Here is a 12,308-nt window from a genome sequence, read left to right on the forward strand (position 1 = left end):
TTTCCCAGCTCTGAACCTGGGTCCAGTGTGCTGCCCCTGAAAGGGACGTTTTGGGGAGCATGTGGAAGGTCTTGTGTGTGGGTGCAGGGTGGGGAGAAGTTGGGAGTGGGCTCCTAAGCCCCGTCCCATGGGACACCCCTCCCCATCACTGGCATTTAAGTGGCCTCATTCTGCCATAACCCTCCTTCCCCCCATGTAGCCTCTGCGCACTGCTACCTCGACTGTGGCCACAGGAGAAAGTCTAGGACTTTGAAGAAGGGTCTGAAGAGGACCATCCCTCTCCCTTTCCTCCAGGGGTCCAGGGAGGAAGTCACCAAGTCTTCGGAAGGATGTGTGAGCTGCCCCCAGAGTCCCGTGGAGGAAAAAACCGACCCCGTCTCGGTAAACACACAGGGTATTGCGGCACCGATGAGAAATTTTTCCCAGTTCACAGGTCTACCCGTTTGATGTTTTTCCCAATTCTCGTGCCCTCCAGCCAGGCCAGCTCATCACGATATAATTGCTTCCTCCACGTCTGTTGTTCCTGATAGACCGTGGGCTCCGCGTGGTAGGGGCCGGGGCTGTCTGGTTCACCCTAGCGTTCTTAGCACCTGGGACAGTGTAGGCATATAACAGGTGCATATTGTTGGGGAAGACGCCTGCTCAGTCACATTGTCATTCCTTTGTGGGTGATCTGCCTTTTTCTCCCTGCTTTTGAGATACCATTGGTGGCGCACCTGGGTGTCTCAGGGAGTTAAGCGTCCGACTCTTGGTTTTGGCTCCGGTCATGATCTCACAGCTCGTGAGTTTGAGCCCCACGTCAGGCTCCACACTGTGCAGAGCCTGCTTGGGGATTCTCTCTCTCTCCCTCTCTCTGCCCCTACCCGGCTTGTGCTCTCTCTCTCTCTCTCTCTCTCTCTCTCTCAATAAATAAATAAACTTTTTTTTAAAAAAGTGTCAACATTTCTAAAAAAGAAAAAAGAGCTATCATTGGTATTCATTGGTATTTTGTAGTTCTTTACAAAGTATCCAGGAAGAGATTCTTTTTTAATTTATTCTCTTAGTATTTTGTATTTCCTGTATCTGTGAATTCATACCTTTCATCAGTTTGGAGAAATTCTCAGCTAGTATCTCCTCAAATATTCTTTTTCATCCATTCTTTGCTCCTTTGGGGACTATGACTAGAAGTATGCTAGACCTTTTAGAGGCGCCTGGGTGACTCTCAGTTAAGCGGCCAACTCTTGATTTCGGTTCAGGTCATGATCTCATAGTTTGTGAGTTCAAGCCCCATGCTGGGCTCCGTGCTGACAGCATGGAGTCTGCTTGGGATTCTCTCTCTCTCTCTCTCTCTCTCTCTCTCTCTCTCTCTCTGCCCCTCCTCCACTCGCTCTCTGTCTGTCTCTCTCTCTCAAAATAAATTTAAAAAAAAGTATGCTAGACCTTTTCAACCCGTCCTCCATGTAATCTGCCTCCCTTCTCTATCTTTCAATCTTTGTGTCACTGTGATGCCATCTAGATAATCTCCTTGGGTCCATCTTCCAGCTCATTGTTCTCTCTTTGCTTACATCTGATGTGCTCTTTAATCCAGACACTGAGGGTCTTTCGTTATTGTTATATTCATGCGAACGTTACTCTATTTTGTATACTGACAGTACTTTATTGAGGTATAACTCACATTCAGTAACATGCCCAGGTGTAACCACGTGGCTCAATGCATGTCAGCCAATGTACAAAAAGACTCGGAACGTTTCAACGATCCCAGAAACTTGCGTCGTGCCCATTTTTTGCCAATTCCACTTTCCAGAGTCAACTACTATTCTGATTTCTATAGCGCAAAGATCACTGTTGCTTGCTCCCAACCTTCTTATCCACGGAGTCACATACTGTTTATAATTGCACTTGGCTGCTTTGACTCAGCGCGTTTTTGAGATTCGTCTTGATGTCGCCCAAGTTCTTGGTGGGAAACACGTGGCTCCATGAGCTTCTTCGAGGAAGAGCGTGCAACGCCTGAGTTTTCTCTGAGTCCGGTGTCTTCACAGATCCGGGTGCACTGGAGGGGTCCTCTGGGAGTTGAACGTGTGCGTGAAGCGCGCTTGGGGGTATATGAAGGCAGGTGCAGCCAGAGAGGTTGGTGGAAGCCAGACCGGGCATCAGTTCACCCCTCAGCAAGCTTGCACCATGCCAGGTTTTGGGGACCCGAGTGAACAAGCAGCCATGACCATGGCCCTGGTTGGATTTCTGCAACGCTTTGGAGAACATGGTCAGGAGCTTGGGCCTTGCCTAAGGGCCCTGATAACCACTGAAAGGTTTGAACGGAGGAGTGACAGAACCACCCTGCTGCAGGAAGGGGCTGGGAAAAGGGGCTGGGAGAAGGAGCAGGGAGTTCAGGGAAGGGGCTCTTCCCATTGGTTCTGGAGACAGAGACTGGCCCTGCTTCGGCCTTGGCGACGGGATGGAGAGGCGGTGAAGAGAGGGGGCATTATTGGCCGGACTCCTGGCCCAGGTCCTCTGCCCCAGCAGGAAACCAGACACAGAGGCTCAGCCCCACCTTCATCTGGGGCTTGGACAAAACCCAGGGAATCAGAGAGGCCTCTTTATTCCTCCCCTTGTCCCTATTCATCTCTTACTTTTGGAGTTAAGCTTCTGTCATCCCCACCTGTGTGGGGAAGCACTGTCTGGCCACCCTCAGGGGCGCCCCTTCTAAGCCACGATGGGGAGTCCTGCTCACCCTTCAACCTGGAGGCCCAGATCTGGCATCACTCCCGCTTCGTCTGCTTTTCCCCAACCTCTGCCCTGCCCTGTGGGCTCTGTATCCGGGAAGGATGAGCACGTTGGCACCACTGGCCAAGTCTTTCCCCACAGGCCAGGGAACCAGAAGGGAGAGGCCTGCTGGGGTCCTCCCCGTCTACTGCCTTGGGTTCGGGTCGGGGGTAGGGCCCATCCCTCCGCGGAAAACTCCCCTCTCCTTCGGGGAACCACGTTCGTTCCCCCTCAGCTCCCGCTTTCCTGCCCTGATCTTTGAAGTCACTGGGCTCTCCCCTTCCGCCTCACCCACGCCAACTTCTCAACGAGGGAAATCACCTCTCTTCAGAGCCTTTGTGTGGCTCTTCCCTCTGCTTGGAAGTCCTCCCACCCTTATCCCATTCTGGCTGAGGGCAGGAAGCCTGTCCCTCCCTGATCTGCTCCCTTCCCCCAAACCCCAAGATCCCTGCGCCTTCCCATCGTCATACTCATTCTTGTAGAATTTGCCGGTAACTTGTCTGTCTCCCTTGCTAGATTCCAAGCTCCAGGTAGAAAAGGACTTTATCTCGCCCGGGTATTGCCGCGTCCCTCTTGCCCAGTCCTGTGCCTGGCTCGTACAATAAGTGCTCAGTAACCTTTGTTGAACAAGTGGGTGAGACAATGCCACCTGGGTAGGGTGAGGCCAAGGAGACTTTTTGACGCCAAGAGCTCCTTTGCTGGTAGTGATGGGGACAGGAGTGCCCAGACCTCACCGTAAGCATTCTCTGGTCAACCCGCCCCTGCTTCCTCACTGTTTGGGCCCCCAAGTTTGGCTCTCCCTAGACCCTTGGGTGAAACCCTCCCGTTCCATCACCCCATCCCCAGGTCCCATCCTTCCCAGGCTGCATTTGTCTTGCTAGTTTTTGGAGTCACCAGCCCACCACCCTGTACGCGTCTGTCGGTTGGCTTTCCGGAGTGGAAGCGGTCCTGAATCCACCCTGTTCCTTCCGGGCCACAGAGGAGCTGAAGGTCTGTCTTCAGGGTCATGGTAGCTTAGACCCCGCCTTGGGAGCCTGACCACCTGAGTTGGCATCTTGTGACTCTATCACTTACCCCCCTGTGAATCTGAGCAAGTTACTTCCCATTTCTGGGCCTCTGTGTCCTCCTCTTCTAGATGCATCTGTTTGCAGTACGTACCTTCGGTGTCATTGGAGAATTAGCTGTGTCTACACAGCTGGGTGGTCGCCAGCCGGTAGCCAAGTGGCTGCCGATGAAACTCCTTCCTGGCACCAGCACTGTTGAATGTGGTGCCTTCCCACAGTGACGAGGGCTCCTCTGTGTCATCAGAGGGATGTCGCAGAAAGGATGGTGTGTGACTTCCGAGTGAGCTCGTACGAGACCGCGAGGATTCTGCCCCGCTCTCTTGGACCCCTCGCTCTGGGGGAACCGAGGCACCAGGTCATGAGGACGCTCAAGCAGTCCTGTGGAGGGGCTCCGCGAGTCAAAGGACTGAGGCCTCTTGCCAACAAGCCAACGCCAACCTGCCAGGCACGTGAGTGAGACGTCTTGAGAGATGATCCTCCGGCCCCGGTCAAACCCTAGACTTCCGCAACCCTGATGGACGTCTTGAAGCACCCTCATGGGAAACCATGAGCCAGAACCACCCGGGGAAGCTTCTCCCGAATTTCTGACCCGCAGAAACTATGAGGTGATTTTTATTGCCTTAGACAATTAACTTTTGGCATCATTTGTTACACGGCTTTAGCTAACTGGCTGCGTCTGACACATCGTCTCCGTACATTAGCCACCATTAACATTGACTTTGCAGGTAGAGGGGCACCCAGGTGGCTCAAGAGTTAAGCAGCCGACTCTTGGTTTCTACTCAGGTCATGAGCTCACAGTTCATGAGTTCAAGCCCCGCATCGGGCTCTGCACTGGTAGGAAGACTAAGGCTGAAGCTGGCGAGTGATGTTTCTCCTGCACATAGCTAGATGGTGACACAGCCAGTTGTGTCGTGAGCCCCTTAGGTGCCCAGTCCCAGGCTCCTTTCTTCTGTCCCCACTGTCCTCGACTGCTGAGTAGTGATATCTAGTGGCCTAAACCAACCACTTGATCACGCTCCTGGGCTCTGAGAGTCTGGAACTCCAAGAGGACAAGGTGGGGACAAGTTCTCTGCCCTACTGGGTCTGGGGCCATCGTTGGAAAAACGCAAAGTGTGCAGGTGACCTGACAGCTGGGGGCTGTATTATCGCTCCCGTGGTAGCAGAAGATATTGCCTTTTGACTGAAACCCCCCCCCCCCCCCCCGCCTCCGCCGCAGGGTGGACTCTCTCTGTAGCCGTCGTAGAGCCCACGTTCAAGGGAAGGCTACAGAGACCCTACCTCTTGATGGAGGAGGCATGTCAAAGGCTTTAGGGTCCGTGGTTTAAAACTGCCAGGGCCCTCGTGGCCCCTCTTATTTTGTGAGGGGCTCAGAAGAGCCAGCCTTGCCCTGGCAGGCCGTCGGCCTTCCCTGCACAGAAAACACCAGCCCCGCCAGGCTCCTGTGTCACAAGTTCATGAAAAACTCATGTGCGGCGGGAGGGGGGGGGGAGGTGTCACCAAGGTTCAGAAGAGGAGGGATCAAGATGGCTAGAGATGCTTTCTGCTGTCACCGCGGGCCCGGTTCTGGGGAAGCAGAGACAAAACCTCAGGTAGCAGCTTTAGAGGGTAGCACATGGTCGAGAGGGAAGATTTTTAAGGAACCCCCCCCCCACCTGACGTTGGCGCCCCATGACAGATGTCTGGAGAAGGGACATTCTACTCTGCCTCAGGAGCTCCGAGAAGGCTTCTCAGAAGAGGTGATGTCGGAGCCAAAGGAGAAGGGCACAGGAACAAGCCTGGGCAGAGGCAAGGAGTCATGAGAAAACAAAGTGGGCAAGTGATTCAGCGGGACTGCGGGGCAGGCAGAGCTGAGATAAAGCTCCGGGGACACATGGGGGCCAGATTCCAAAAAGGATTACGAAGGTGGACGGCTTACTGATGAGAAGCAGGCATGCGGCGGGAGAGGAAGGGGATGTCCCTTGGTCCTGGCACCGCCATTAGCCCAGAGGGAGATCACGAGGAGGAGGCGGGGTCGGGGAGGAAGGTGGGTTTGGACTCGTGACTCTGACAGGCCTGTGGGGCGTTCGGGTGGAGATTCCACTTAGGGCCAAGATGGGTGAGCTCTGGCACGAGGACCAAGTAAGACGTGGGGAGCTGCTGATGGAGAGTCTTGAAAGTCAGGGTCAAGGGCCAGGCCTATTGTATTCCACAGGCAAGAAGGGCTAGGGAAGGGCTGCTGCAGACCCGAGGGGGCCGTGGTGCCCGGGCGGTCGGCAGTTGTGGCTTCTCACCCCAGGCTGGGCAGTGACGCTGCCTGGCGCCCGACGCGTATTCGCTAAGCGTCCGTCAGATGAATGGACGTGACTTGTTGCATGATCTTGGGCAGGTTGTAAGAACTTGGCATATGATCTTCGGGTCTTGCTTCCTTCCTTCCTTCCTTTCTTCTTCCTTCCCTCCTTCCTTCCTCCCTCCTTCTTTCCTTCCCTCCTTTTGGTATAAAATGAAGGGATTGGACCAGACTGTGTACAATAATATCGAATGTACTTTCCTAGAAGGAGTAGGCACCCTCCCCATCCCCAGGACCCTTATGGACACCCCAAAAACAACGGTGCTAGCCCTGGCTGGTTGTAAGTTAGATTCACTGAGGCCCCACCTCACACCACTAAATTCAGAATCTCTGGACCTAAGGCCCAGGTGACTTCGATGTGCAGCCGGATGAGAACCTTTGCCCTGGAGCCTCTAGGTACCCAGTTTGAAAACCACCGGGCTAGGTGTGTGTCAGGATCCCTTCCAGGCCCAGCCCCTCTGACGGAGACTTGGGGTTGGCGACAGGCCTCTCTTTTTACGTTTCCTCGTCCATCTACCCAACCCAAAGCTCCTGATAGCCAGCGGACTAAACGCCAGGGTCTCTGAACCACACACGACGGAGGTGTCGGGCAGATCAACTCTGTGTCGCAGAGGACGCCCACATTCATCATAAGGTGCCAGCGGCATTGCTCGTGTGTACCCCCTAAATGTCAGTAGCACATCCCCCGATCGAAGCAATAAAAAATGTCTCCAGATGTTGCCGAACGCCTCTTGGGGTGTGAAATCCACCCCCCACCCAGTTGAGGACCGTTGTGCTACACCGAGTCTCCCGTCCGCCCTCCGCCCTCCCCAGTTGTAGACAGAGGCCAGGCCGGGCGGAGGCCACTGAAAAGCAGGTTTACTTGATCTTGGCAGGAGGGAGGCCTCTGTGGGAGGCCAAGGCTTCACAATGTTAAATGGAGGGATAGCATGCCAGCAGGCTGACTGATGTGGTCGCCACTCTAAAGGGAGGGAGTTTTCCAGAACCCTCGTTCCCGGATTCCCAATCAGTCAGAGGAGGGCCAAGAGCAGCTTCTGGGGCAAACAGCCCCCGCTTTCCGAGAACAGGCAGAAGGGGGTGTGGGGGCGGCGGTGTGTGTGTGTGTGTGTGTGTGTGTGTGTGTGTGTGGAGGGGGTTCTTTCCTCCTGTAGACATTTTCCTGGAATCAGTGACTGCTTCTGGCTGATTAGTTGAGGGCCGGAGGGGAGGAACTTTCCAGCTGTGGGTGCCTGGGCCCCTGGAGGCCATCTGACACTGGGATCACGGAGGCGGCTGGGTTTAGGGTCTGGAAGGCTGAGCCTTTGGGATTGGAAGTGAGGGGCTGGCGGGTCCCTTCCAAAGGACGTGGGGGCTGGGAGGCTGTCTTCACATGTCACTTTTTGCTTTGAAGTGTCTGGACCTGAGGGGACACAGAGAATGGGGGGCCTGAGAGGGGCAGGGCAGGCAGCCGGGAGGAGAGGGCACAGGGACGGTGGTAGAAGGTGCTGGGGGGTCAAGGGTGGCGAGGCCACACACCCGCCATCTGCCCACTCACTCCACCACGAGGCTCAGGACGCCCAGGAGCAGGACAGTTATGAACACGGAGAGGAGCAGAATCCTGGCTTCCCGAAGATCGTGACTTCCTGCAGGGAACCCAGGAAGGAGTGAGTGATCCTGGGGACCTCGCTTGTCCTTGTGGCGGGGCAGGGTGGGGGGGAGCCCGAGAGCTCAGAGATCTGAGCAGGGGTGAGGCGAGGGCGGGGAGCGGAACCTGGGAGGCAGCGCTTTAGAGGCCAGCAGCGCACGGCAAAGCTCTGGCAGGTGGAACAGTTGTACAGGACGGTGCTGCCCCCTGCAGGAGACAGCGGGGCCGGAGCTGGGGCGGGGGAGTCCCGGCTCCCACCTTCCAGAGTACCCCACTCCCTCCGGGACCTCCGCCAGGCTCTCCTCGGGTCCCCCGTCCTCACCTACCCCTTCCCTTTTCTACTCACGGCAGGCGGGAGCACAGAATGCTGAAACCAGAGACAAGGAGGGGTGGGGAGAGAGGAGACACTCAGCCACACACCCCTTCACCGGACAGCCCGGGTGCCCCAGGTCCCTGCCCGTCAGTACCTTCCCTGGTGTACTCGGGAAACTTGACCTTTTGCAGCCATTGCCAATATAAAGAGAGTGAGGAGGGAGACCCTTTGATCTCTGGGGAGACAGAGGGCAGCTGTATTGCCCAGGGCCTCCCCAGGGCAGGCGCACCTCCCACGCTTCACCCAGCAGCTCCCCGGTTACACCTTCCCGTCGTCTCCACCTGCCTTGCACCCTTCCCTGCCTCCCCAGGTCCCTCCTCCCAACCCCCTCCCTGGTGCCCATCCAAGCCCCTAGGTCATGCCTTCGCCCTTGATCTCACCCATGACCCTCAGGACTCTGTGAGTCTTCTCTATGACTTTGTTCGTGGACACCTCATCTGTGGAGACAGGCAAGGACCTGTGACTCTTTCCTGACTTTCCCAGGGCTGGGGACTCAGGTGGTGGCCGAGGGGCTCAGCTGGGGAGCCACATGCTGCCGGGCCGGGCCCTGGATGTCTGATCCTACCTAAGGCAAAGGCCGGGAAGGTCCAGGAGGCCTCACAGGTCTCCCACCGAGCCTTCACCTGGTTGCAGAGTCGAGCCAGGCGGCCCGACAGGTCACGGTCTGAGAGGTGACAGAGGACACAGGCCTGGGCGGTTGCCAGGAAGACCCCACCTAGTGCCAGCGTCCACATGAGGCCCGCTAGCGGGTGGCACAGGGAGGCTGGCCCCATGTAGGCTGGGAAGGCCTGGAATGCTTCGATCCTGGATCCAACCCTTTGCCCGGAGGTTCTAGACTGTTCTGGAACAGCCGGTGTTCGGGGTTCTAGAGCATTCTGGAACAGCACCACCGCTCCATCTCTGGCTAGGGCAAAGCAGGGGCCCAAGGAACTGGGGGCCAGAAGAAGACTGGGCAGAGAACGCAGGGCTTCTGCTGCAAAGGGGGCAGTGCCCCCCACCCCCACCCTGGCCCTCAGCAGCAGCCTTTACAAGTTTGAGGTTCCAAAAAGCAATTTTATTTTTCTTCTTGTAAGTTCGTGGCCCGCGATAAACAGCGAGTGAGTCCGCCCCCCCCCCCCCCCCCCGCCTCCCACCGTGAAGAACTCGTGAGTGAAGATCCCATCCCTCGGGGACCCAGAAACCACATCCTCCTCCAACCCTCCCGGCCTCCTCTGTTCATCTCCCCTCTGCCCTGGGCCGCCTTGGGCCTTCCCAGCTCTCTCCTAGCAACCTGCCCACGGTTGCCTTAGCAACCAAGAGTTCTACACAGGCCTCCAAGGGCCGGCGGGGCCCAGTGACTTCTCTTACCTTTCACCAGGAAGCCCCTGGCGACCCAGGCTTCCACAGGCCCCTCGTGCCTACGCGGGGAGGCGAACACACATGTGTGCACACACACACACACACACACACCCTCGTGATTCAACTACTAATTCTCAATCTACTCACACCCATACGGCAGACATACCCAGCGCCAAAGCAGTTGCTGGGCAACCCCAAACAGGCCTGCACAGGCAGAGACCACGGAGAGACTGTCACACGGACGGGAGCCTGGATGTGAGAGGCCCAGACGTCGCTCAGACGCTCTGGCTGACACGCGTGCACACATGAAGGCAGTAAGGCCAAGGCCCAAGAAGATGCCACCCTCTTCCCAAAGGCCAGCTCCACCATCAATGGAGGGTCCTTTAAAAACTTGGCTTTCTAGAGTGTGGGGCTCCAGCCCCATAGTAAATGGGGATTCTCCTAGCTCCCTTAGGCCACCGTGGGGTGGGGTGTGGCCTCTCTGTCTCCTTCAGGAGGTGACTTGAGACAGAGCAAAGGATCCCCCTTCCCATATTCCAGAATGTTCTGGTCTGTCTTCTGTCAGGCCTGGCCAGGCCATCCAGCCGCAGGAGAAGCCACGGTCCAGGAGACCACATCAGAGCAGTTCAAAGTCCTCCTTTCTCCCACACTTCGGTGTCCCCCCCAGGGTTCTGCGAGGCCTAGCCTGGGCAGAGAGCTGTCCCTATTTCTCTAGACCCTTGAAATACTGAGCTCCAACGGGGAGACACTGCAGGCCCCCAGCCTCACGCAAGAGCAAGCCAGGGGATCTTCCCCGCCCCTCCCAGGATTAGCACCGAGCCAGACCCTTTGCACGGCTCAGGTTCGGGAGCTCCTGCCCACATCTGGGCTCCAGTCAAGGTGCAGCCCTGACCCTCACAGCTCCAGAGGCAGAGCTAAGAAGAGGCTTCGGAGGTGGTGGTGGTGGTGGGGGGAGTCCCTCATTCTCTTTGCTGTCCGTTCTCTCCCCCTCCCAGGCAGACGGGAGGGCCGCGTTTTCAGTGCCTCACAAAGCGCAGAGATCGGGAGTTGAGCAGGTCCTCGGGGTCAGGGAAGACGGAGTCTAGGCGGAAGCCGTGCTCCAGAGCCACCCGCAGCACCTCCTCCAGGAAGCCCGGCGTGCCCACCACCTCCCGCAGCTCCCCCGGCCCCCCAGTCCACAGAGGCTGTAGCCCCAGTCTCCTATACTCCACCTCAGGGAGCTCTGCGGGACAGGGGGCCCACTCCAGACGAAAGTGAGGGCCTCCCTCTGCCCTGTCCTCACTGGCCACACCAAATCGGGCCCGCATGGCGCCCAGGCACTCGGGGTCGGTGCAGAAGATGTTGGCTCGGAACGTATCCACCTGCACAGAGCTCAGCTCATAGTGGTGTGGGCCCCGGCGAGCGGAGAAGTGCACCAGGCGGGGGCTGGCGTCTACATCTGCATGGAGCAGGGCAGCTGTGGGCACGGGGGTCCCCCGAGAGGCCTCCAGTTCCCGCAGGGCGTCCAGGAGGGGCTGGATCTGGTAGAAGTCCGCCTCTGCCCTGAGCAGGGCCGTCTCCCCATAGCCACGGGGCAGGTCCAGGCGGCCCAGCCGCAGGAAATTGAGGATGTGCCGGAAGGCCTTGCCATCTCTGTCGATGAAGTAGTGGCCACCTCCCTGGGGGTTGAGGTTGGGGGGGATGGGGGTGCCCGCCCTAAACATGGCCCCCAGCATGGAGTCTGGGAAGCGAGTCAGGGTCTCCAAAGTGGTGGAATAGAGCGTGCCCCCCACATTCAGGGTCACAGGGCCCCCAAAAGAGGGGGGCGAAGAGGGCACAGGAGGAGGCGAAATTTTGGGGAGTACAGGAGACACCGACAGAGAAGAAAACGCAAACTCCGCGGGCGTGGGCAGAACTGGGTCCTAAGGTTCGTTCAGACTCTCTCGGGGTTGGATGCACAGGTCGGAACACAAGGCAGGAAGATTTAGGGCTCACCCCAGCTACGTTGGTAGTGGGGGATGGTTTCCGGGCACAGACACGGCCGGCCGAAAAGAACAGAAGCCAGAGAGGGAAGGGAGCTTTCGGCCCAGACGCATTCGATGCAGGGCGGTGGGTCAGCAAGTCTCTTCTGCGGTCTTCAGACAGCGGGTTTCCGGAGTCCAGCCAGCAGGTGACGGTGGCGAGCACAGGCCGACCCTCGGAAGGACCCAGCCTCCGAGTTCTCGGGTCGATGGCTGTCGCCGCGGGCGAGTCCGCGCACGGCGCCGGGGGCCAGTCGGAGGCCCGGCAGGGCCTGGCTTCGGCGCGGGTCTCTGGCGACGGAGGCGGGGCTGAGCGCAGCTGGCGGCGGAGCGGCTCCGGATCCGCTGGGGAGCGAGGGCGCACGCTCAGAGCGAGCCGGGCGCGCCGGAGCACTCTGAGGGAAGCCGCCCGGGGTTCTCGGGACCCGGACGCCGCCGCCTGCACGGGTGTCGCCGCAGCCGCCGAAGTCCTCTCCGCCCCCAGGAAGTGGCCTAAGGGCAGCGGCTGGGAGCCCTTTAAGAGACAGCCCCGCCCCCTTGGCGCCCCGCCCCCCGCCCCCGCCCGGCTCGCGCGGCCCGGGCGGAGGTGGGAGCCGAGAGTCTGGAACCGGAGAGACGGGGCGGACGGGCTGGACGAGCGGACACGGGCGGACGCGGGCGGACGCGGGCGGGGGTGGGGTCCGCAGGGTGACTCAGGTGCGTCGCTCCGGATGCGGCCGCGTCCGCCCCGCAGGCCCCGCAGGTGTGCCGGGCCTCACGTCCGCAGCTCGCCGAGGGCCCCCCAGGCCCGGCGGTCCCCGGCTTGGAGGCGGTGCCCTCCCCGCTCGCTCCCGCAGGGAATTCC

At 58.6% G+C, this 12,308-nt stretch overlaps 2 protein-coding genes across 3 annotated transcripts; both read right to left on the reverse strand.

Moving 5' to 3' along the window:
* Window positions 1–6,967: 6,967 nt before the first annotated feature.
* On the reverse strand, window positions 6,968–10,289 carry TMEM95 (transmembrane protein 95). Of its 2 annotated transcripts, XM_040453410.1 has the most exons (7): window positions 8,692–10,289; window positions 8,507–8,563; window positions 8,221–8,301; window positions 8,100–8,120; window positions 7,880–7,960; window positions 7,664–7,751; window positions 6,968–7,528 (listed from the first exon to the last, which is right to left on the reverse strand). In XM_040453410.1, the coding sequence occupies exons 1-7, from the start codon at window positions 8,897–8,899 to the stop codon at window positions 7,495–7,497; spliced, it is 570 nt and encodes a 189-aa protein (XP_040309344.1). In that variant the 5' UTR covers window positions 8,900–10,289; the 3' UTR covers window positions 6,968–7,494. The 2 variants fall into 2 exon arrangements, with proteins under 2 accessions (XP_040309344.1, XP_040309346.1); XM_040453412.1 differs by lacking the exon at window positions 7,880–7,960.
* A 115-nt stretch (window positions 10,290–10,404) lies between these two features.
* Window positions 10,405–11,926, reverse strand: KCTD11 (potassium channel tetramerization domain containing 11). The gene has a single exon (XM_040453403.1). It carries the CDS (start codon window positions 11,177–11,179, stop codon window positions 10,481–10,483), a length of 699 nt encoding a protein of 232 aa, XP_040309337.1. The 5' UTR covers window positions 11,180–11,926; the 3' UTR covers window positions 10,405–10,480.
* Between the last annotated feature and the right edge of the window lie 382 nt (window positions 11,927–12,308).

Source organism: Herpailurus yagouaroundi, unplaced genomic scaffold, assembly GCF_014898765.1.
Source record: "Herpailurus yagouaroundi ecotype Mexico unplaced genomic scaffold, PumYag 208, whole genome shotgun sequence".
NCBI classification, from domain to species: domain Eukaryota; kingdom Metazoa; phylum Chordata; class Mammalia; order Carnivora; family Felidae; genus Herpailurus; species Herpailurus yagouaroundi.

What these genes read in the sequence shown, in the direction of transcription:
- TMEM95 (XM_040453410.1), bottom strand. Translation starts at nt 8,899, where the DNA reads ATGGGGCCAGCCTCCCTGTGCCACCCGCTAGCGGGCCTCATGTGGACG. An exon ending in TCCCGAGTACACCAGGGAAG is followed by an intron (nt 8,121 to 8,220) that starts GTACTGACGGGC and finishes CTCTGGTTTCAG; the next exon opens with CATTCTGTGCTCCCGCCTGC. An exon ending in TCTAAAGCGCTGCCTCCCAG is followed by an intron (nt 7,752 to 7,879) that starts GTTCCGCTCCCC and finishes GGTTCCCTGCAG; the next exon opens with GAAGTCACGATCTTCGGGAA.
- KCTD11 (XM_040453403.1), bottom strand. Translation starts at nt 11,179, where the DNA reads ATGCTGGGGGCCATGTTTAGGGCGGGCACCCCCATCCCCCCCAACCTC.